Genomic DNA, 25,732 nt, shown 5'->3' with positions numbered 1-25,732 from the left:
ATCACATGCAGTCTCACATGGATATTGTCTGTCGTATCCTACGTCAGCAACATCGGCAGAGCTGTATGGCATTCTACTGTTTCTACAGCAGATCTCCCAACTCCCTCCCCGTGCCTGGGTGGTATACACCGATTCGCGAGCGGCTCTGCAATGTGTGGCAACCATGGGCCTTCGTGGGTCTCTGGCCCTCATCGTGGTAGACATTCTCCATCAAGTTCGGCGCCTACATGATGAAGGTCATCATATATCCCTGCAGTGGATTCCAGGTCACTGCGGTCTAACAGGCAGTGAGGAGGCTGACAGAGTAGCAACGGCTGCCCACGAGTCCCCGAAAGCCGTGCCCATCGTGCCCTCAAGAGGCGACGGAAGGGCTTTACTAACTGCATGGTTTCAACCCCTGGCTCTGCCGCAATGGCGCCTGGACATCACGGCTCAATCTCCAATGCATTCGGTAGACCCAAATCTGCCGTTTTCTTTCCCTGCCTGTCTCCTACGCCGTTTTACCTCCCTCCTGCGTAGACTCCGCCTCAATGTTGCTTTCACCCCGGAATTCAAGTGTATGATCCGATGCTGTGACATGGGCCTCTGTTCCACCTGCAATGTCGTGGTGACCGCCCAGCACATTCTTATGGAATGTTCACTCTACTCCCCGCAAAGGCGGACATTGTGTGGTGAGCTGGCCCGCATCAGCAAGAGGCCGCTCACCTTAGCTGCACCCATTGGCCCCTATGAAGGTCCTGGGCTCCATCGTCGGGTTCTTCACCTGTTCATGGACTTCCTGTTGTCCACTGGACTGCTTCAGACGCTTTAGTTCTTTCTTGTGTTTTCATCATTCCTTCACCTTCACATAATGTTCCCGTGCAATGGGGTAGGTTACCGCGCCACCACAGTGAAACACCCCATCCCCAGTGGCGTATCTAGGGTGTGGCAGGTGTGGACAGGTGCCATGGGCGCCAGGTGAACAGGGGCGCTATTATGTGGTCGGATGTGAATGTGCCAGGTCGGGTACTCAACCTGGCACATTCATAAATGATCTAAAGCACCCGCCATTAGAGAGGTTATAGTGTGAAACCTAGTGCGGACAACACGAAAACGCATCCCCAAGGACATCATGTTAACCATGTTGCCATGGGCGCAGGTAGCTCTAGATACGCCACTGCCCATCCCATCGTCATCATTTATTGTTTTTGTTGTTGGGTTGCTTATCATTGGCTGGCGCGTGTCAAGCAAGTACAGTGAAACATCGATCCCTAACGAGGATGCGCTGTCTTTTCTAGCAGTATCTTTCAGTCTAGAACATTCTAGACTGACATTATGGTAGTCTGAGCGAAGATTGGATTCGGGGCTACCGACAGGTGGCTACGAAGGCGTCCATTTCTCACGTGATCGCGTGTACCGACTATACCGAGAGCATAACTTGGTGCACTTGGCTGTGCGTGGGTTCACGTTCGACAAGATAAACTGAAGGAGTCCACTGTACAGTCACTAAAGTTACTATACAGACACACGCAGCTTATTTAATACCCTAGTCCATTGCAGATGCGCGGAAAGAAGTGGTCAAGCTCGTGCGTCACGCTCAGCGCGCAAGATAAACAAAAACACACGAGCTTGAAACAAACACGAATTGTAGCCTGTTTAACGTTGTGCAATGATGCACTCGCGGTGCATATTTCCTTTGGAAATGCATGGTGGATATGAGGCATAAATTGAAACGTAGAAAGGCTGTCGAACCTGAGAAACGAAACGAAAAACTGAAAATGCCAATAACATCTAGATCCTGAGCAGGCACGAAAATTTTCGCCACCCGTAGCCTACTGAAGCCGTACTGACGCAGGTCGGACTCACCTTGCAGGTGGAACACATGCTTCCCATCTTGCAATCTTCGCTTGCACAGCACTTCAACTAGCCTTCAGATGTTAAGGTGCTTGAGCCTAATGACTGTTTCTATTCGTTGGTTTCACGCCTCGCTTATCTTGTTCGTCCGACTCCCTCCACTTGTGGTAGTGTCGTGCACATAGTAGAGTCAGTTTTTGATGCTTTGGAATGAGGCTGCGGTGAGGTAAAACAGCTTGGCAGTATCCGGATGCTGGTCACCGAAGAATGTCGCGCACTAATGTGTGACGGTAGTGGCGAGTGGAGAGCCTCATGTAGTGCCCAAGAGATTCTGCCGTCCGCATGAAGACCAGCGAAGGCTCCTTGGCTTCGGCCATGACAGCAGTTGGCGTTGACTTGCGGATACCAAGGCAATGTTTCAGGCTCTTTGCAAGGACGGTTTCTAACACTTGTTCGGGCGAAGGACAAAGGTTATGCAACACTGAAAGATGGTACATCAACATTTGTCGTATGAGCGACCGGTGTAGACCAAGCAATGCCCTTGTAGAAAGCCCCCAGCGGGCACCAAAGAGGTATCGCGGGACACTCAGCCGAGACTCAGATCTACCTCTCAGACAACGAACCTCCGCTCTCCATCAGCGGTCAGACAGCGGTCAGCGGAATGACAGCGATCAAGAATCACACCAAGAAACTTATGGTGTGCAACACGCCGCACGACATTACCACCTATATGAAGCCGAAAGTTCTTCAAATGACGGCGAGTGATAGGGAAAAAAAAAACAGTCTTCTCATGAGAGGTGATCAAGAGATGTGATCTCAAGGTGATCAATACAGCTGGAGTTCAAGGGTCCACAAAAAAAGTCGGAGAGCCATCATTTAAAACGCTGGCGTCAAAATCCTCCAAGCATCGCTGTAATAGCCGGCCCCGTACATCATCATGCAAGCTTCCCCATGCAGTACCATGGGCGTTGAAATCACCACACAAGATGAAATGATTATGGAGAAGCCGAAAAAAAATCCGTGAACAGGTGATCTTCATTGCGTACCGACGGAGGTATGTACACGCTAGCAACAGTCATGCGTCTAGAGCGCACACGCACGTTGCACACGGCATATTCAAAATCACCATCCGATGGTCCACCAACGAGTACACTTGGAATGTCTTTTCTGACTCAAAGCATCGCCCGACTAAGTCCTGTGCGTCTCTCAAAGCTGTATATAACATAATTTGAAAGTCTGAAAGAAGTCGGCACTCGGGCTTCACAAAGAGCCATGAGAGGAAATTGGTCACGACAGACGAAGTTTCGAAAGTCGATTAACTTGTTTTGAAGCACACTACAGTTCCACTGAAAAATCCAAGTCCTGGAAGAGCTAGTGGCCATCGCTGTTATCCGAGGGGCACGATTGTTGGTACCAGCGTGAGTAACGCTTGCACTTCTGGAAGCTCAGTGAAAGAACGTAACGACTTGAGTATTGATGGTGGTGGTGGTGATGGTGAAAGGGCTTGCCGTTGTCGGCCTCACGTATGTGGGCAACGTCACGACTGACGCCCTGGGGAAATGTGCGTCCTGGGCCGACTTCTAGGGGAACTGTGCCGACATATGTCTGAAAGCGTCTGAGGAAAACCCAGGAAAAACCACAGACAGCACAGCCGGCTTGAGTATTGAACGTAGGTATCGCGTATCGCGTGTCACAGCCAATCAATTCCTATCCTCTTCTTTTTCGTGAGTTTGTTTTATTTCCTGAGGTCGTTATACCGCCGTTGATGACCATGCAGTTTGCATCAATATGGAAGAAGACGACGACGTTGATCTGTACAGACGTTCGCTCATTCTGCTCCTGCTGCTATACTAAGCCTAACTTCGCTTGCCTGGGGTTTGACTTCTCGTAGTCCACCCCAGGGTTCTTCACGATGTCCGCCGCACTGTCCTGCACGCTAAGCACCGTAAGGCCCCCAAAGGACCATGCTTTCAACTTCACCGTGCCCGACGAGGCTTCCGTAGATGGCGTCATGGATGCCGTCTGTGACCTGGTAGGTCACGACAATGTACACTCCATTCAACACCAGGGTGGTCTGTCTTTCCAAGTTCTTGCCAAAAATAGGCGAGCCCGTGATACTCTTCTCGAAGCCGCAAAGGTGGTGTATGAAGACAAGGAAGTCCCTCTTGACCCAGTTTCAAGCTCAAGGATCACGTATTTGACAGTCAAAAGGTTACCAGAATACGTGTCGGATGACGCACTTGTGCGGGCCCTTGCACCGTATGGAATAGTGAAGGATCTTTCGTTCCCGGTCTACAAAGACCGCCCAACTATACGCAACGGAATCCGAGTAGTCAAGTTCGATATGAGGAAGCCAGTCCCAAACTTCCTTCTGGTTGGGTTGGACCGTGCTATGGTAGACTACAAAGGGTTAAAGAAAGTGTGCGGTAGGTGTGGCTCGGAAGGCCACTTCCGAGGCGACTGTAAGGTATCACGCTGTGAGAGATGCGGAGTCTTTGGTCATCCAACTGTGGGCTGCCGAGCCCCCTGTCTTCGATGTGGTCAGAGCCATGCCACAGTCGACTGCGTCCTGCGTCGGTCCTATTCCTCAGCAGCGAAAGGGGAACACTCAAGGCCCAAGACCCCGTCTCCCGATGATAGAGGTCGTGCCCGTGCTCTTGTTGTGGACAGTGTTGCTGGCTTCCCAGTTTTGGAACCGGCAGTGCCTGATACCGGAGATCATGCCCACGATACTGCTGCTACAGCTACCCCTACTTTTGTGGATAGCGTTTCCGACTTCCCGGCTTTGGCATCGGCGGCTGGGGTGACGGACAATGCTGTTTCTCCTAAGTCGGTACCTGATTCTGTGGGCTTGGACACGTCATGCACTCACAAGCTGCCCGACATCACAGTGCCAGTAATTGCGGCTGGCGGTCTTCCCCAGCTCAGTGGCTCTGAAGCAGGCACGGTAGAAAACTGCAATCTGTTGGGCCCAGAGGCCTGGCCAGTGCTTGATGATGACGGGATGGATGATTCTTCAACGTCCCTCTACTCCATCGCGAGTTCGGACGTCGATGAGAACTCCTCTGAGCCTCGAGCCGCAAAACATCAGCATTTGTCTTCGTCTGGGGACGCGGCTGCTGCTCCCATGCCGAAGCGTAAGAAGTGTGGTCGGACGAAGTCACGTACGGGCTCCCCGCCTAGCGTCCACATGCCGCCTGCGTCTGACGGCGAATCATGATGAGTGTATCCAGCTCTTTCATCCTCACTGTTATGGCTCTCCGCGTCATGTCCTTAAATGTCCAAGGGTTCCGGTCGCCCGCCAAACAGGTCTCCGTTATTCAGTTCGCTCGCAGCCTGAGCTGCGATCTACTTTTCTTGCAAGAAACGCACTTCACAAGGTATGCTGACGTCTTTGGCTTTACTGCGAGGTGCAACGTCCGCGCGTTTTTCAGCTTCGGGACTGTACATCGGAGTGGTGTGGGCGTTGTGGTTCTCAACCCGAGCCTAGAATCTCATTGCTTTGCGAGGCATGATGCGGAAGGTCGCGCCCTGCGCTTCGACTTCATTATCCAGGGGAAGAAGCTATCGTTCATCACCGTGTATGCTCCATCCCGCACAAGTGACACCAACACCTTCTTTTATCACCTCCGTACGAGTTTCATACCACCTAGTGGTGCCGTCCTGTGTGGTGACTTTAACTGTGTGGTGGATTCTGACTGTGACGTTCGTGGCCCCGGGCGCGGACGCCCAACTTGGAACGCGCGTGAGCTCCGTCGGTTGCTGCAAGAGCACCGTCTGCGCGACGCCTGGACGATGGTGCATGGGGATACATTCGTGGCAACGTGGTCACGTGCAGGCTCTGCGTCCCGTCTGGACCGTTTCTACATACCTGGGGACCTTCAGCCGTACGTTACTGGCTGCAGCGTAATCAGCACTGCCCAGCTCGGCGCTCATGTTAGTGATCATCATGCTGTGATCTTGATTCTAGATGTTTCACAGCTTCCCGGCAGCACTGGGCATGCAGTGCGTTGGCGTCTCGACTCTTCGCTTCTCCATGACGACTATGTTGTTTCGGAGATCAAGGGTAAAATCGCAGAGTACCTAGCAAGTCGGTCGCCAACTCCAGCAGAGTGGGATGAGTTCAAAGTCTGGGTGCGCGACCTCTTTCAGACGTGGGGACGCCGGAAAGCGCGGGCGCGAACAGCCATGCTTGCGCGTTTAGCTGCCAAAATACGTATTGTGAGCAGAGGAGCGCCGTTGACACCCATGATGGAGGAGTATCTCGCGACGCTGCAGCACCGCTACCGTCTACTGCTTCAAGATTCTTCTGGACGGGCGCGACAAAATTACTTCAGGTCTCAGGCGCTTGCTGGCCCTGGCGTGGTCCGGTACCTGGATTCCGTGCGCCGCACCGAACAGCGTGAGCTTCCTCGTTTCCGAAGACCAGACGGCAGTGTGACTGAAGACCCCGGGGAGGTGCTCGCCGGCTTTGAAAACTTTTTTCGGAACTTGTACACTGACGAGTCTGTCAGCAGTTCGCGAAGCTCATTCTTCGAGGGCCTTCCGGTCCTTCCCCGGATCGACCACGACGCTTTAGAACATCCTCTGCGTTTGGAAGAGCTGGACATGGCGGTCCGATGTGCGGCAGTTGGCAAGAGTCCAGGACCTGATGGGCTTTCTTCCGAATTCTATGCTACGTTTTGGCCTTGCATTCGGGAGTTCCTCTTCGACGTTGTTCGAAGGGCTTTCGAAGGTGCCGACTTCCCGGAGTCGTTTGGTTATGGACATATAGTCTTGCTCCCGAAGACAAGCGGCGACCTTGGTAGTCCCGAACACTGGAGGCCAATAACGCTGCTGAACAGCGATTACAAGATAGTGACTTCCGTATTGACCAATAGAATCCAAAATGCTCTCCCGGCAGTAATCCACCATTCTCAGACTTGTTCAGTGCCAGGCCGCACGATGTACACCGCGCTGTCAGGGCTGAGAGACGCACTGAGCTACGCCACTCCACGTGTACCGGATGGTTGCTTACTTTCACTTGACCAGAAGAAAGCATTCGACCGTGTGGTGCATAGTTACATGTTCGCTGTCCTCAGAGAGTACGGGTTCCCTGGATGGCTCATCAGTGCCATCGCCAAGCTGTACCGCAATCATCGCAGCAGCCTGTACATGATGCAGCAGTTGTCTAGGGAGTTCCCAGTCTCTAGGGGCGTACGGCAGGGCTGCCCACTCTCTCCAGCTCTGTTCACCTTGGCAATTGATCCCCTGTTATGGAACATTGAGACCAACCCGTGCATTCGCGGTTTTCCGCTTCCCAGATCCGGGGAATGGAAGGTCAGTGCGTACGCTGATGACATCACGGTTCTTCTGCGGGATGCAAGCTCTGCGTCTGAGGTCCTTCGAGTCTACGAGTCCTATGCTGCACTTTCCGGTGGGATGCTCAACTTCGCCAAGACCAAGTTGATGCCACTCGGGAGCTTTTCTCCGTATTCATCACTGCCTTTCCAGTTCAGCGCGTCACTAAAAATACTGGGCATTGTGTTCGACTGTCGCGGCCCAAAGGTCGATAACTGGTTCAGGGCGCTGGAGGAGCTCCAGACGAAGTGTGATGCGACACAGGCATTTGACCTGTCGTATTGTGAACGATCGTTCCTCGCACGTACTGTCTTACCGGGACGCTTGTGGCATCTTAGTCACGTTTCTATTGCCCCACGTGCAGTCGTCGTTCGGGTGCACTCTTGCCTCTTGTCATTGTTCTGGAGAAAGCGGAGAGGCCCTGTCCTACGGACCATGCTGGCATTTACGAATTCTAAGGGCGGGATGAGCCTTCCAGATATCGGGCTTATGAATCGGGGCATCGCTCTCAGCACCACGTTGCGAATTGTGCACGCTGAGGAAGACTCGCCGGCGAAAGTGCTGCTCACCTACTGGGTGGAACTCCTCGGGCCAAACCCTGTCAGTGGTTCACGGGCGGTAGCACCATTGGGGTTTCACGCCGCGGTTCATACGTACTACCAACAGCTCTCGCCCCTTGTTCCTGATGGCAGCCTCGTTGCGGCTTCCCCCTCTTCGATGGCTGGTGCGCTGTTGCTGGACTCCGTGTCAGCGAGCGAGAGCCTTCGAGTGCGTGTTGAGCAGGCGTCAAACATAGCATGGACGGTGTTTACATGGCTCCCTGGATTTCTGCGGGACACCATGTGGTCTTTCGCGTGGGGCGTGCAACCCACACGGGACCGCCTGTACTCGTGGCACGTAACAGCGACAGATTTGTGCCCTTACTGCAGTGAACGCGAGACAAACATGCACGTGTTGTTTGCCTGCCGCATTGCTCGCGTCTTTTGGAACCTTGTCCGACGAAGCACGAACATAGTATGCCCAGTGCGCTTTAACCAACGTCACCCACACCGCCTTAGTGTACTTCTCACAGCTTGCGGCGCGGTTGTGCTTTGGGAGGCTCGTTGTAAGGCAGTCGCGCAACGTCGTCGAGATGTGCCCATTTTTTGCTTGGTGCGGAGAGCGCGCATACTGCTCACTACTGAGTTGCAGCGGGAACTGTTCGCTATTGGAGATGACAGGTTTCTTCGTCGATGGCGCTTCCATCCGTCGCTTTCAGCCCGAGGTGGCTGCGTTACGATCAAGGGCACGCCGCCGTGAACTATATCATATCATTTCATCGATCACCATGTTGTAAATAACCGTTGTACATAATCGTTGCGTCATCCTGCAGCCCCTGAACATGTGACCATACCTGTCTCATACCTGTCTCATTAAATTTTCCTATAACATCAATATGGTGGTCACGAATTGGTTGAGGATAGGATTAATTGATTGATTAAAAAAGGGTCATGCCCTGGCAAAATATAAAAGATATGAAGAGGGGCCTCTTCGAGAAACGGACGCTCAAAATCCTTGTTTTTTCGAAATATACCTTAACATTTGGCTGTTTCAACAGATACCTGCAGGTGGTCTACGCGCGATATATACAGGGTGTCCCAGCTAACGGCAAACATATATTTTTTAAATATATATAACACTTTTTCCGAGATGAAATCAATTGCAATATAGCATATGCTGAAGGGCACTCCCTACGAGGGCATTAGCAAAGTTCAAAGGCAATGTCTTAATTAACTTTCATTAATTAACTTTTTAATTATAAAAGCTACAAAGTTGTCCCAATGAGAACATCGGTTCCTTTCGGTAACCTGATATCGTAGCCGTTTTCAGAACAAAAATCCGTTCGATAGATCGCCCGCAAAAAATTCGTGAAGGAAAGCCTTTTTTTTTCTTTATTTTGTTCATTGCGTTTCTTAGAAGACGCGTCTTTTCATCACCCCCAATGTGAGAGGAAGAACGAGCACACTATCGCCTCTCGCGTCCTGGAATAAGATTAAAAGGAAACAGAAAATGGAACCCAAGATAAGGCCAGTTCCGATAGAGTCAGCCGATACATTTGTTTTTGTTTTGTTTCCGCAAGTTAAAGCTCATCTTCGACGCATGAGGCGGCACTGTACTCCTTTCCCCTCTCACGTTGGGGATGAAGGAGATACGCGTCTGCGAAGATGCGTAATGAACAAAATAAGGAAAAAAATGGCGTTCCTTCACGAATTTTTTGCGGGCGATCAATCGAACGGATTTTTCTTCTGAAAACGGCTACGATATCAGGTGACCGAAAGGAACAGATGTTCTCATTGGGATAACTTTGTAGCTTTTATAATTAAAAAGTTAATTAATGAAAGTTAATTAAGACATTGCCTTTGGACTTTGCTAATGTCCTCCTAGGGAGTGCCCTTCAGCATATGCTATATTGAAATTGATTTCATCTTGGAAAAAGTGTTATATATATTTTTTAAATATGTTTGCAGTTACCTGGAACACCCTATATATATATATATCAAATGAAAGAGCATTAAAAGCTGAGTGAAGTGATCCCAAATATGGTAGTGAGGAATATCTACAGCCAGAGAAATCACGCGTCGAAGTTGAAACAAAACTGCGCGAGAGAGCATGTTCGCCACTTTTTATATCACAGATCGTTGCTACTGCGCGCCAAAATCGGCGTTCGGACTGCTGGCCTGTAGGCATACTAAATCATAAAAGGATTTCACTGCAGTATCTTTTAAGACTCGGGAGATATACGTGTGCAAACACGGCAAAACTGAAACACCCCAATTCATGGCCGAATTTTCTCGATTTTTTTTTGCGCGAAAGCTTTTCCGTATAAATTATGCATTTTACCGCTGTTGGTCATCATGTATTATGAGCTTCTAAATAAAAAAATAATGACAATCCAAGAGGTCGATGGGATCTCCCTGCCTGAACTGACGTGAAACCGGCCGGCTCTCTTCTACCGCATGAGGCTCAACGTTGCCTTTACACCTGCCTTTCAACACCGTCTCGGCTCCACCTCGTCTTCCCTCTGCCCCACTCGTGGAATGCACGGCGACCTCTGCCACGTCACGCTAGCCTCTGGGCAATATCACCACGAATGTGCACTAATGTAACTCTCTATGCAACGCATTGACAAGCTGCCGTTCAACCTCGCGAAGATCCTCGGACCGTGGTGGAACGCTGCTAACCAGATGTAAGGCCTTCGTCTTCTTGCGGAGTACTTGGGCTCCACCGGTCTGGTGACGGCTCTCTGAAAACCCCCATCGTCATCCCCTCATCATTTCCCGACGCGCAATAGGGCAGTGTACCGCCTCAACAGCGGTGAATCGCCCACCCCATCATCATCCAATCTATGTGTGTGTGTGTTGTCTAAATATTTATGTCTCCAGGTTCCAGGTGAACTGCAATCATTTGTTTGTTCTTGAATTCGCAGAACGATGAATCGCGGTAGCAGACGAGTCATGACTCTTAATCGAAGAAGGGAGAGGAGACAGCTCTGTATCTAGTTGGCGTTGGCAACGTGCAAACACTAGGTGTTTCTCAGGAAGGGAGAGGGGTGGATGAGGGGTTCGGAGGCAATATGACCTGTGCGTGGTTAAAAAATGGTGCACTTCCTTTTAAGAAACTCAGAGGCACGAGTTACTCGACATGAAGAACAGTCTTCAGGAAAAGTTTCACAGGGCGTTCGTGACGTTTCATAGTCCCCTTAAGATGGCTTCTGTCGACTGTAACTGTGGCAAGCACGATGTTATATGGTTCCAGCTCCACTGCCAAACAATTTACCAGGAATGGTTTTTCTATGTGACGCACTCACGCTGTTTCACTAAAAACTGACTTCTCAAGTACCCTTAGGCGTATTTTTCCAGTAGCATCCAGTTGGTAACCTCCACGTTGAAGAGAATGCAAAGACGGCCCCCCACTAGACTATGCGTTCGTTTATTGGACGCGGTGTTCCTTGGAGCCGCAAAATTCAACGAAAGTACAGTACCGTGTTGAAGACAGTTGTTCTGCTGTATGTGTAAGCGTAGTGGATCTCCAAGACCGCGATAGGATCGTACCCTTGGTCAATTCTGTGATAGACCAAGTCAAACCCGAACTTAGCGAGATTCAGCTTTGCGTTGCCCATGAATTCTCCATTGCAGTAGACCTGTCAAAATGAATAATATTACTCAGGAGTGCAAGAAGGTGTTTATAATAATAATAATTCAATGCAATTTATTGCAAACTAAGCATACAGAACAAAACTGGTTCGCCTATGCCTAGAAGGCTTGTGGGCTGGGACTGCCAGACAAATGACAAACAATACCACTCCAAGCATTAAAAGGAAAAGTACGCAGATAATACCTAGATTAATTACACAGCAGTAATGTTACCAACAAACGAGAAGGAAATCAAACCATAGCCTATACAAGATAAGATAGACCGCTATTTTGTCATAATTAATGAGAGCTGAAGTTTTTTCTTAGGTCCATCGTGCTGGTTGCAGTACCCCGTGTAGGTATACCTGTCAGAATGGATATTATCATTCGAGAGTGCGAGAGGATGTTAATTATACTAATAATAATATCAATGTAAATGTTTATTTGTCACTTGACTTTCGTGAGCGGGAGTGGGGACGGAAAGTCAGGATTTGGGGACTTGACGCACCCAACTCCCCGCAGCCGCGTATATGCATACGTCGACCACAATAGCGTCAACCACGTAAAACTAGCTATACCAAACCAAACAGCCGAATCCACACGCACACACACACACACAAAAGAAAGAAAGTGAGAAAAACACAAGAAAAAAAAAACGCAAAAGTAACACAAGAATGACTATCATAGTCATGTGGACACATCGAATCGCAGAAAAGAAAGGAACTGAAGATAGGCGTCATAGGCGTCATCACAAGAATTACACTGCAGGACAACTAATATAATTACAAACGTAATGATAGAAACAAAAAAACAAAAAAGGATCCCGATGGAACACAAAAATCTAGGTTACATCTAAACATTCGACGACTACTGCAGACTAAGGTAATTATTTAACAATTCAGTTTTTGAAAAGCAAAGGAGTCCGGTTGTACTATTGAGCAATCCGACTAGGTTATATCGCAATGATTAGTAACCATCAAACGTTGTCCATTGTGAGATTTTATAGCGCAGCCGATGCCGATATTTGGAGAATTATGGAATGTAGATAACTCACAAAACGACACTGACGCTTTCGAATTTTAACGAATACAAGCTTTCGCGTCGGGAACCATGCTCCATCACCCGATGAAACACCACGCTTCATCACACGAAACGTGGCCACGTCGTCAAACAAACGTCGCTGCCACAAGTGATGTTTCTAGACGTCCGTGCTTGTCCTGCAGACCATATCTGGTATTGTAATAAAACCGAGTGTAAACCTCCGAACACACAAAAATAAAAATGCACGATGCACGGGAGCGTTCATCACAAAGAGGATATCACTGTTATGACGAACTCCGGTCGTCTGCTTCGGCAGCTGGCGTGCGCATGTTTTTGGGATCACGTGAGTGGTCACGTGATAGACAGGAACATCCCACAATGCAACGCGAAGGTTGGCACGCACGTCCCAATGGAAAAACGTTGGAAGGGCAGCTCCTGTGTTTCCTTCCTCCATGGCGCTAACCGTGCGCCAGCCATCGCGGCATGTCTACAGGGAGTGTGGTGAGTATGCCATGAAGAAGGCGGATATGTGCTGCTTCAACCAGAAGCTCAGTGAAGGTCGTTGCAAGGTAGTATCATAGGATGCTTCAACTCCTCCGACGCATCAAGGGCCTGCAGGCGACCACCCACACGAAGCAAACCTTTCTTGTCAAGGAAGGGCTGTAAAGTCAGAATAGTGGAAGCAGACTCGACAGATTGTCCGACCTCTAACGTAGCGACTTCTGAAGGAAACGCAGAGCGCTGAACAAATCGTATCCAGTACAACTCTGCCTCACATAACTCCGCGGCTGTTAGCGGTCCGGAGGAGGACGTGGTGTGGAGTGACGCATTACGAAGAAACCTTTTGATCCAAGCAGTGACTCTTAGAACCTTAGTAAGGCGTCCGTAATCCTTAATCCTAAGGAGTGGATCGTGCAAATCAGGAGAAGTCGGCAAGCTTAAGCTCTGACAGGCAGAGGTGAGTCCAGTGCGCAAGTCATCGTGCTTTTGACTAGGCAGAGATCTGTAGGCCAATCCACCTGAGGATTAGAGGGGGTTAGAGGTGCCCAGTTCCACTCCTGCAGGTCTTCGTCGCAGAGTTCTACATAGACAGGCTCTTCTTGTGCAGTTATGGACTCGTTGGAAGAAGGACTATCTCCTGCTTCTGCGTTCTGCACACCACAGTCAACCGAGGGCACATCCACGAATCCGCGTCGGCGACGTCGTGATAGTGGAGGACAATGCACTGCCACCTCTGGTTTGGAAACTCGGACGCATAGTTGGTTCCTTCCCAGGAAGAGATGGTGTCGAGCGCTGTTTCAAAGTACTTCTCCCGAATGGTCAACAGCTCCGGCGTCCTCCCCAACGTTTGTACCTGCTGGAAGCTGACTCGTTAAACGCGGTCGCGGGAGGATATTCAGGAGATGAGCGAGCGAGCGGGTTCGCACGAGCAATAGAAAATAAACCGTTCTCCAGTAGAATACGGTCGGGTCAGCCTCCTCTATCCTTAACAGAGTGGCACTCAAGTGTGACACATTTCCGTCGCTTCATAAGAAAAGCAGATAATGTCCAACTCGCCTGAAATTTTGCACGCTGAGAAGGTTTTTAACACTCCTTGCGGACGTCGTTTGTTCGCGCACACAGGAGATAAAAATTGTTCGAACTTTTGACCCCATGCGTTTTCTGTGGCCTATTCCCGTTATCTTGAGGACACTTCATTGGCGAACCGCGTTTCACAACGAGTTTCGCCACATCACACACACGTGGCGCAACGAGGCCATACTCGACAAGCCTGTGTTAGGGCAAACTCAGAATAAACTGCCTTGCAGACTACCTTCCTCTTGCTCAAAGAGTTTCGGTTTCGCTTTTTCTTTTCTTGTTTTTCTTATGACGTGCGGAAATGTGGCACGCTTGAGTGCAGCACCCTGTATGACACAGCGAAGTGATTAACATGCACCATAGGTATCTGCAATGCTGAGGAGAGTGTGAACCCTCTATAGTTTTTTGTTGCAAAGAAAAGTACTCTGACTTGGTAAACAGTGTAGAGCCTTGCTGTGCATTCTCAATTCTATGTAAAAGTAGACGAAGTTCATTCTTTTCGAAAGAAAAATGCTGCACCGGTTCTTCACCAGTACTTAAATACATACGATGTCCATGGCGAAAAGAGGATGCAGGCGAAAAGAATGTACCTACCATGAAGGGCACCAAAAAGGAACCATGAAGGAGATTTTGCGTGACCAAAGGAAGGCCTGCTGAGAAGTGGAAGCAAGCGGAAAGTTGACTCAAGAAAATGCGAACTACGAGAGAATTACAGTGCGCAGAATGAATTGTTTTTTTCTTCTTTTCTTCAGACAGTGAGAGACGGTGCCATAAACATGTATTCGCTTATCGCAACATACGACCAATATCACCGGCATGTGACTGTCAGATTTAGCGCGGTACTCCATTGAACGAACACGTCATGGAACACACTCGCCCTTCAGTTCTGAGGCTCCAACACACAAATTGACAACCCTTACTCAGTTACTGTCTACGATCCTACACATAAGTAACTGCTGCCGTTCTGTTCCAACGCTAATGATAGTCTGAATGACCGTAGCTGCCGCTACAATAAAATTCCAGAAGACATGCACAATCGGGGACGCCGTATTGCGAAAGCCGCCGGCATGACGCTCTGGAGAAATCTCACATGACTGCAGCAAGCTAGCCGCCGACCTCGCCGTTGGAATCGGTCACATGACGTTATGACGCCACTGACAGATAAAGGAAAGGACGAATCTTTTGAACGGTTCGGTGAACCAGACTGAACTGCATGAACGAGTTTTGTATTGCCAACTGCATGAACGAGTGTGTATTGGCATTGAGGCGGAAGATGAACGAGTTCACCAAAGCGAACTGGATTGCCCATCACTATCCTAGCACATCCTTTGTACTCTCGTACAAAGTACAAAGGAGCAAAACACTTTCGTGACGGTGACGGGCATACGCCAGAGCAACTCACACTGCTTGCAGCAACTTGAAAGCACCTAACTTACAGAAGAGCCATCCCTTCGTATCAAACATTCTGTTTTTTTACTTGGCCTGCCGCAATTCCGTTATCATTACAGGAACCAGAGACATTTTAGCCCGTATGGAACGTCCGATACGGCTGTCGCGCATGCGCATTAGTTGTAGGACGCGTGATTTCGCTCAAACGACCACGCTCGCTCTCAGTCGGCTCAACCGATTGGCATTGGCATCGCGAAACAAGATGGCGGCTGCTGCCGGAACATGGAAAATTGAGTTGTCGAGTTCTAGTGGAAGTTACAATGGGATTGCCACGTATGTTGACTGTTTCGAACAATGTTCATCCTCTGCGGGAAGTTGTTGGATGTAACGACGTATACTGAATAGGGCATTTCACACACTTCAACGCAGAGGCGGAGAGTTTTCATTTTCCCGGGGGGGGCAAGGGCGCACCGCGAAGTACGTACTCTGGCGGCGGGGGGGGGGGGGGTGTATGTTTATTAAGAAAAAAAAAGAAAGGAAAAGAAAGCCAGATGGATGTCGGCTTGTTATTCCAACAAAAAAGTGAAAGGGGGAAGAAAAAGTCAAAGAAACGAAGAAAGCAAAAGAAGACAAAAAGAAGGAAAGAAAAGGAAAAGAAAAATGAACACAAAACTAATGTTGAAGAATCACACACTCCGGCGGGATCCTATGATGTATGCAGAACTGGTATAGAAATAAGCAGAAGGAAGAACAGAAAAAACAAAACAAAAAGCCAGGGTCTTTTGACCCTGGCGCGCCGAGCCCCAAAGGTTGGTGTCAGTCTCTTAGCGGGACTTCCCGGGGGAGGCGGCGCCCCCCCCTAGTTCATGTTCCGGGGGGGCAAGGCCCCCCCCCCCCCCCCCCGCAGTCGGCGCCTATGCTTCAACGTCTAGTCTTGCCGTGCTGCTTGGGCATTTGTGCAGCACTGGTACGCACCATTTTCTGTATTTTCAGTCTATACGGGGTATACACGGGCAATATGGGGTTCATATTGCCAAGATATTCGCCATACTGGCTGGAACTGTGCAATATGGGGCCCATATTGCACAGTTCCAGCCAGTATGGGGGAAATCTTGGCGAAACGGGCCCCATATTGGTCCCGTATCGCCAATGACCAGCCAATATGGTCCCAATATTGTGTGCCGCTTCGAGACATGGGCAGCTGGAATGAGACAGGTCTCAATGTTATGCTGCATGACATGAGTAACAACTGGACCGATCAGAAAGATTTACTTGCAGCTTGTTAGTTTACAACACGGGGTTGCGGTGGAGCAAGAGGATGCAAAGAGCATCAATTTTTGTGAAAGAAACCGGCATAAAATTTAATAAGTGTGCGAACACATGCATGCTCACATAATTTCCATGTCCTACGAACACGGGCGATCATCTTCAAGCAGCAAAAGACAGGGACACAAACGTGCACAACAAGACTATTTACTTCACTATAGCAACTGCGTGACAGAATACAACAAAGACATTTACTTGAAGAAAAATCTCAGAACACATGCGCAAGATCGGGAAAATCTGTGATCTCTTCTGGAAAAACTGTGAGCACCTTCTTCTAGTAACCTTTTACTTAGTTGCTATAGTAAAGCAGATTGTCTTGTTGTGCGTGTTCGTGTCCCTGTCTCTTCCTGTTGGAGGGTGCTCGCTCACTACAAACTACTCCGCTTCGCAAATTTGCTCCGAATACAGCCCTAACAAAAGCGACTATCACTTTAAGTCAGGTTACGATAATGTTTCCAAGCGAAAAACCAAGAATCATATTTTATTTCTAAATTCAACACCCTTAAGCCTAACGGTCTCAATGTCCATAGCGGTCCGCCAGCTTGGTTAAAGCTGTAACTCCTCCTTGTGACAACCGACACCCTTTCACATTGTGAATTGTGATGATTTTTTCTGCTCGTCATACCTACGTTTTCATAAACTTTGCGTGCCATTATCCGCGGCGACACGATGTCTGGAACCTGGGCCTGTGACCCAATGGGCGAGTGCCACGTTTTGTCATTGGGTGTGTTCTCGTTTCTTATCGAGTGTCTCTTCCTGTAACTTGTTGCATTATCCCTTTGGACGTTCTACTTGGCCTTGCCATGCTAAGCTGCTTCTCGAAATTTTTGTGCACATTTTAAACCGTCTGCCATCTGACGTTTTTGTATAAGCCTTGCCCACTTTCTCCTTCTCTCTCTTTGTCTCGCTGTACCATGTACTTTGCTACCTGAAGAAGTGCAGACAGCTGCACGAGAGTCTCGTAATTAAATTATTCATGCTCCTAACCTGTTGAGCGTCATTCTTTTTACCTATTATGTTTCTTTGAAGCGGCGTGCGACAAAGCGTGCAGCCATTACGATCGGCCAGAGGTTTAGAAATGCGCACCAAAGAGTAAGTGATGTCAACAAGAAATGAATGCGTTTGCGGCGAAACCCGTGTTTGCGCACGAACCCCATACCAGACTATGGTCCGGTTTGCCATTGCGCCCCACGGATATCATCGACGGTGACAGCGCAGGGACCATGGGTCGTCTGCTGCAATGCTGTCGCATTTCGTAGCGTTTGGCGTTTTTTGTGATAGTTTTGTCCTTCTCCTATCGCTTCCAACAATGACATCTGGAAAGCCGTCCTTGACCACTCATAGAGAAGCCGCCGCAACACTCTAGATGCCACAAAAGAAGTCCCAGTTTTAAGAGTGTAGCGTAACGGTATACGCTGCGACAGCTTGTCTCAGCTCAGGGGATGGGGTAGAGTTCGAGACAAGCTCTTCCGCGTGTAACGGGAACTAGTGGAATTCCCAATGTTGCAGAGAAAGTCGAGGGCATTGCATGGTAGTTTCTGTTGCACGTGACATTGAGATAATCACGAACGTATCGCAGCCTTTGCGAAACGGCAAGCTCACCTTAATGGATCCATTGTTCTGCACATGCAACTGAAGCACGTAGGCCCCCTTCTTGTTGTTGGTTTCGCAACGCATGTCAATGGGTTGATCGCCTTCATTAGTGGTATGCTGGTAGAACTGGGTCGATGATCCCTTTATCAAAAACTCCATGTACATTCCACTCATATTTCCCTGATGGCTTTCGTCATGGCGAATGCGGTACTTGGCCCTGCGGAGAAACATGTTGGTAAGAATTCGTGTCCTCCATGACCTAAAAGGGTATGAGACTCATGACATTATGTTGTGATGAGAAGAGTAGTGGCACATAGAACAGCCCCCCCCCCCAAAAAAAAACAACAACAACAGATAAATTAATGGTGATGAATGGTGAAATGCGCCACATGAGGTGCGGCCCACTACCCCAATCCACAATGGAGAGGATAAAATGTGTCCTGCTGGTGAGATTATGAACGACGCTGAGTAGGGGTCGATAGTTAGTGGAGCACACACACACGCACGCACGCACGCACGCACCACTCACGCACGCACGCACACACGCGCACACACACACACACACACATCATAGCATAGGGTAAAGAGGAGATCGGTGTCGCGGAGAAAAATCTGGAAGTGCTCAACAGCTTGACGATGGTAGATCTGGGGGCTTAATCGCTTCATCGTCGTTACAGTCGTTACAAGCTAACGAGTGGCGGGAAATTCAAAAAGGTGGACACGTGACACATTGCGCGTGACGTGTACCACGGCCTTCACGTATGGCGCGAAGAGCGCCGTGCACGTGTTTTATCACGTGCCCACCTTTTTAAATTTCCCGCCCGCCTTTTTGAATTTCCCGCCACTCGTTAGCTTGTAACGACCGTAACGACGATGAACCAAGGGACGAGGATGGTTGCCAATGTAAATGGCGCGGCCGCCGCGATCGATTGCAGGCGACGCCGCAGAGCTGCTCTAAAGATGTATATACAGGGTGTTTCACCTAAGGTGATAAAAAATTCTAACTGGCGACATACTCGCCGGAGGATTGTGCGACTTTCGGCAATTACCGTCTAGAAACTTTTGCCACCATTTAGGAAGACTTTGGATATTTTTTAATTGAGGGAAATTTGTTTTCTTAAGTTGAACTTTGAAAATTGCCAAGCGAACCTCTTTTTTTTTCATTTTTTTTTTCAGAAATATGAAGTCCTCCACGGATAACCACAGAGTCCCAGAGTTGTACGTAACTCGTTACAAGTAACTCGTTACCCAGTAACCAGTTGCTTTTTTCGGTAACGAAGTAACGACCTAGTTACTTTTCTGAAAATTGTAACTAATAACGTATTCAGTTACAAAAATCGGTAACTCGTTACTCACGTTACTCGTTCCTTTCCTTCGTTTATGCTCGGCTTCAACATGGACGACATGGTCAGTTAGTATGTGGAAATTCCCGAAATCTCTACGCTTCTAACACGAGGTGACCTGACCTGGATGTTCAGCTCCTGGGAGCCTCTGGTCGACAGTCATTCTTTTGTTGAGTCCTGAGGTGACCGGCATGACGAATGCAGCAACACTTCCGGGTCGTGTCATTGACAATGAAAGCATTCTTGGAAAAATACCCTGGATTTGTTTGTGGGTGTGGCGTGTGGGTGTTATCTCCAAGCAGCTGCCAATGGATATACTAGAGTAACTAAGCTGGCCGAAACTCGGATCCTGAGATGGCATTGTCAATCTCTGCTAATTCGCCGTGTTGTTGTAAAGTGGGTCCACCGGACGTGGACCACAAAATCCCGGATTTATGATATGCAGCTTACGCGCGTCATTGACCTAGCAGCGTAACCCGGGAAGAAACCTTAGTCCCCGTATTTTCGCTCCCACCTCCACACTTGTGGGCTCCACTGAGGATCACTCGTTGGATTATAAGATGGCACAGACGATAATCACGTGAGTGTGGCCTGGGTTGGACGAGACGTTCAGGGTGAAGGCGGCAAAAGGTGACGGGAATGTAGTATTTTAGTGTCTTCTTTGCCTTCCCAAACTAAAATGGCCGAGTGCATCCCACTCGTCGTATTCGAATTTGGAGGAGCGTGCTCAGGTAAGCGTCTTGAATATTTTAGTTAGCTGTAGCAGTTACCGTATCGAGGATTACACGTTAAAGGCACTGCTTTCCATGAATCAATCGAATACCTCGTGGAGCCAATGCCGTGTTGTGAGGCCAGAGAACCTTTGTTGATTTGGTGGCTAACAACGGGAGGGAGGGGGGGGGGGGGTGTTGTTACTGAACGAAAGGAAAGGTTAGCCATGCAAAGTACCAGCTTATACAACGGCTTGTAGACGTTGCTGTAGCATTTATCAGTTTTATCAGAACATATCGTATATATCACATATTTATCTGATCATAAACGCACAATATCGCGCTGACGTCGTGTAGCCTCCTAACCGTGGTGCCAAAATAAGGGAATAAAAGCAGCTGTTGACCTTGAATTCACAGAACAACAAAAGAAGGAAAGTCAGCCTCGCTACTAGTCAGGCGCATCCAACACATGCATCAAACAAATGTGGCTGTATTTGATGCAACCATGCATTTCCACAGCAATTTTTCAGTCTTGCCACACAGGCTCTCTCGAGCAAACGCACCAAAAATAACCGATGGCCATTTCGCGTACCAACTATTCTTCAAAGTGAATTCCATGGAAATTGTCGGACCAAATAAAGCACGTGTCAATTTTGACATGGTTGTGGCTCTGTAATAGCATGGTAACGTAAAAGTAACTCGTTACTGTCGAGTAACGGGAACGCGTTCCTTTTGTTACTTTGGTAACGGGTAACGTATTTAGTTCCTTTTTTTTCGTGGTAACGAGTAACGGTATTTAGTTCCTTTTTTTCGGTAACGTGTACAAGTCTGCCACAGACCCAACAAAAACGATGCACAGTATCGTAAGATAAATAGTCGAAAAAAAATAGTGAAAATTACATTTTTAGCCCCGCCTGCTTGATTTTCGCAAAGAGGGGCGCGCTGTAGGTGCGTGGAGAGGAGGAAGTGTCCCCGCCTCTTGTTTTAACTTTCGTTCCCCCGCTCTGACCTTCGTTGATGCTGGTGACTACCGACGTATCACAAAGAAAACAAAATATCCGTCTCATCACAAGGAAGGAAAAACAAATGAAGGCGGGGACAATGCCTCCTCTGTGCGCACTTGTCGCGCGCACGTTTTTCCGAAAATTAAGCAGGCGGGACTAAAACGTAATTTTCACTAATTTTTTTTCGACTGCTGCGATACTGTGCATAGTTTTGTTGGGTCTGTGGTTATCGGTGGAGGACTTCATATTTTTGTAAAAAAAGTGAGGTTCGCTTGCAAATTTTCAAAGTTCAATTAAAAAAAAAATAACATGTCCAGAATTCAGGCACACCTCCTCTGGTGCAGGTTCTGCCTGATAGCAGAATAACATGTAAGAAAGCCAACTTGAAAGAAAAGTATCAGGTGAGGAGGAAGGAAGATGGAAAGAGGCGTGGGAAGACGAGAAAGGTGGTGGTGGTGGTGGTTGGTAAAATAGAAAGGAGAAAGGAAATTTGTACATCAGATATCGCGCGCGGAACCTAGCTCTCAGTAGCAATTGCCTAAGGCAGAATGAAAGCGTGATGAATCAGCTCTGATAACTTTTGCCAAACTTTTCTTTGCTGTACCGCTGTTCAGAAAGTGAGGAAACGTCTGCTAATTCTGCTAATTCTGGGCATTCTGCTAGTTCTGGGTTGCTACTCGTAGCTTGCGGAACGGGATGACTGGAACCCATAAGGCTGATCAATATCCTGTTTGGTTCTCTCGGTGGGGAATGGGGATGCCGGCGACGATGAGAAATGGGCGTCCTGAGGCGACTCCTAAGGGAACTGTGCCGGTGTATGTGTGACAGCGTCGTAGCAAAACCAAAGAAATTACCCGTCATTATGATGAAAAAATATACTATATAAGCTACCAAGACAAATTCAGTAACTGCACTCCACTTTGTTACTTGCACCTTGTTACTCCGCTATCACTGTGTCGTACACTTCGGTTTGTTCTTGGCCTTATCATGAGGACATTTCAACGCTGAATTCCAAATTTGGTGTGTTAGTCTCTTCCCGACATCATCAAGAAGGTTGGTAGGTTACTGACACTCTCCCCTCAAAAAATAAAAATAAAAACAAGCGGAAGAGTGCTTATTTTCAGAACATCTATAGGTGGCAGCAGAGTCACGTTCGACAAAAAAAGTGGTTGGTAAACCAACACCCCCTAGATAGCGTCGGGCCTGCGTGCTTACGTCACCTATGGAGGCCTGTCCTGCTTTGCGATCTGCTTCAAACTTTCTTCTCGTTCGCTGTCTCATTTACTTCATCGCAGCATCCACAATAGTAACAGCGGGCCTTCCTGTGTGACGCAGGGCGCGGCGCCTTCTCCCTTTCTTGGAGGTGTTGGGTAAACACTGCTCAAAGAAGTCCGAGAAACCGAGAAAAGGGAAGAAGGGTGCAATCGCAAACTGTGGTGATAAGATGGCAGGGAGCAACGGGCGCCATAGCAAAGTTTCCTTTCATCGCACCAAGTGTAGAGCTGCGCAAATATGGTGAGCGCAAACGTCCGTGATGTTTCCTGCAGATTTCTTCTGTAATTTTCCGGGCGTTTAATTTGCTTTAGGTGAAATGGGGCTAATAGAAAATTTTAAGCAAACCGTTCATAACGTGGCTTGCCTGAACCAATCAGTGGATACGATTGTGAGTCTTACATAACTGCAAATTGGCACCGACAAGCATGATAACCTTACAAAAGGTCTGCTAAAACTGCTTTTATGCGCTTGCCATTGATAACGTGAAATAGGAGACTTCAAGTAGCAAGCAGGGACAGTCCTTGGACAGTCTTCGCAGTCCCATATGAAGACACTTTGTAATATGCGAGAAGCGGTAAAGAAAAACACGGATGCAAGTACAAGACCCGTCGGAAGCACTGTAATGCTTAATCCGCTGTCTCGGGACGTCCATGACTTGATATGTCAGTTTGATTAAAATCCATGGGAAGCCTTGTGAGTGCGAACAAGAGCACATTGTTAAGGATGAACAAATAAAATTTAAAAAGAAAAACAGGAATTTTGACCCCACGCGCCTTGCTGTTGTCAAGATGGAGGTTAAAGATGACCTCTCTGCTGTTGCTCTGCAATGTTAACACCTTGGCATTCTGCAAAGCGGGGACTTCCTATAACGTTGCCGTACGTTCGGATGCAATGAAAACTGGTCTACCTTTCACATACTAACCGTGTTATGTCATAGTGCATAATAATAGGCCATCCAGGAAGAAAATTGTGGCGCTCTTGCCTTGCCGTAATCTCAAATCTCTCTTCATAAAAAAGAGGAAAGGCATGACCCTCAGATCGAACCAGCCCAAACAGCACAATGTACTAAAAGTCGAGTGCATTAGGGGTGGGCGGGTATAGGTGGAAGGCCTTGAACAGACTCGTGAAGCTACCACCCACCCCTATTGCACTCGACTTTCAGTACATTGTTCTGCTTGGGAGGGAACATGAAAGCTAGAATCGACATCTGCATCACTCAACAACCAGCCCAGAATGTTGTGATCGGGAGGGATCAAGACGGAACATTTTGGAACGCACACTCAGCAGCCGTTGCTTCTGTCGTCATGTAAAAAATAAATAAATAAATAAACAGAAGAAGAAGAAAAACAAATAAAAATTTGGGCATACTACAGTTCCACGAAAAGAACCGTAGAAGATAGGTGAGCCTTTGATGCCTGAAGTGAACACTTTCGAAGAGGACGACACTTTCTGGGCAAAAAAAAATCTCGAAATACAAGCACAAAGGCACGCCGATGCATTTGAAACGGCGAAAATTAGTACCACAGCAAAAAAAAAAAAAAAAAAAAAGGAAAAGATGGACGCATTTGCGCTTCAATTACAGTTGTACAAAATCGTGGGACATCTCATAGACGTACATAAGGTTCAACCAAGCAATTGTTTGTGTCGTCCATAATTGTGGTCTGCCTCGGCCAAATCTCGTTGTTTACATAAGGTTGACACGTCTTTCTAAAGTTCAGGGCCAACGTATATTCCAGATGAAATGCATAGCTTCAATGAGGGGCAGCGCGTGTACACCGGTCAAGTCAACTTAAGGAGGGTGTGTCGTGCAATTCTCGAAACGATTGAAATATATGAATCATGTAATAATCTGTTCATATGGTGTATGTAATCCGCAGCGCTTCGAGCTAAAAATGACGATCTGTATTGCGATGTCTGAAACTAGATTGAGTATTATACTAGTATATATGTACCGGGGGCGCCACTTGAGACTGACCAGAATTTTATTAAATTCGCGGTTTGGTTTTCTTTCCAAAATGTCGTTGAAAATATCTATTCCAGACGGGGCCTATACTCAATGGTGTTGGCGTATCACTAATTAGTGCAACCGTTGATTACTTTTATACTGAATCCTCCTGAATTCCTGAAAACAATTTGAACGCGCAATTCCAGATTTGTAGAGCACACACCTGAGAAGTCTAGTCAGCAGGAATCGAAACAGTAGCACTTTTTCGCCTTAAAGGCACACAGTGTGCCTTTAAAAAATATGCGAAAATGCACTATCGTCGAGTGTTGCGCGAGTTCTGCGGCCGCTTTTTCCAGGCGATTATGTTTTTGTTGATTGATTGATTGATTTTGAAAGAAAAAAATGGAGACGTTGTTTTTGTTATATTCGAGGTAATACATTGGTTATTTTATTGCGTGACATGTAGCACGTCAAATCGCGAACTGCGTTTGGAGGTGTTGAGCTGATCAAACGAGATAATGACGGAAAGTAAATAGGCGTGTTTTATGGTAACGTAGACTGAGAAACGGCGTCACTAATTAACGATGAAAGATGGAAGTCACTGAAAGGGTCAGCCAGCTGTAGGACTCGAGCCCACGTCTTCTGCATCGAGTCCTACAGCTGGCTAACCTTTTCAGTGACTTCCATCTTTCATAGTTAATTTCTTAAGCAATTTGAGGCCTTGTATCTATTTGTCCTTTCTAAGTTGTTCCACCCCCCAGAACATCAGTTCTCCCGTCATTAATTCCACTCACGCTTACCTCTGGGGACAAAGCGGGCTGTTCCATGATTTCAGGAACAAGCTGATGTCAGCTGAAAAGGGGTGACACCGAGACAGGGAGAGGTGAAATTGGCCGCAAAACCCGCACAGTGCTCAATTATTTTGTATTTCGGATAGGCCCTCCAGGGTTGTACTCTACATCTTTGCAATTACGCAGTCAACGTATTTTCACTGATTATAAAGGTTAATTACGAAAAGTAATTCACGGCTGCGCTATTTACTGATACACCACCACCATTGAGTAGATCCCGTCGGGAATAGATATATTCAACGACTTTTGCGGGAAAAAAGTCAATCGCGGATTTAACAAAACTTAGTCTGTCTTACGTCACATACCCTGTATAGATGACAATGAGCATGCAT

General features: G+C 48.0%; 1 protein-coding gene across 1 annotated transcript in view; it reads right to left on the bottom strand.

Annotated features, from left to right (window-relative positions):
• Window positions 1-25,732, bottom strand: part of LOC135393475 (uncharacterized) — a 93,576-nt gene that overhangs the window by 46,868 nt on the left and 20,976 nt on the right. The window contains exons 3-4 of the mRNA XM_064623896.1: window positions 18,282-18,489; window positions 11,195-11,353 (exon numbers count right to left, since the gene is read on the bottom strand). Of these exons, the coding sequence (XP_064479966.1) occupies window positions 11,195-11,353; window positions 18,282-18,489 (367 nt within the window). The remainder of the gene's footprint in view (window positions 1-11,194; window positions 11,354-18,281; window positions 18,490-25,732) is intronic.

Source organism: Ornithodoros turicata, chromosome 4, assembly GCF_037126465.1.
Source record: "Ornithodoros turicata isolate Travis chromosome 4, ASM3712646v1, whole genome shotgun sequence".
NCBI classification, from domain to species: Eukaryota; Metazoa; Arthropoda; class Arachnida; order Ixodida; family Argasidae; genus Ornithodoros; species Ornithodoros turicata.
Note: the sequence above shows the minus strand (reverse complement) of the source record. Positions and strands in the feature narration are given on the sequence as shown.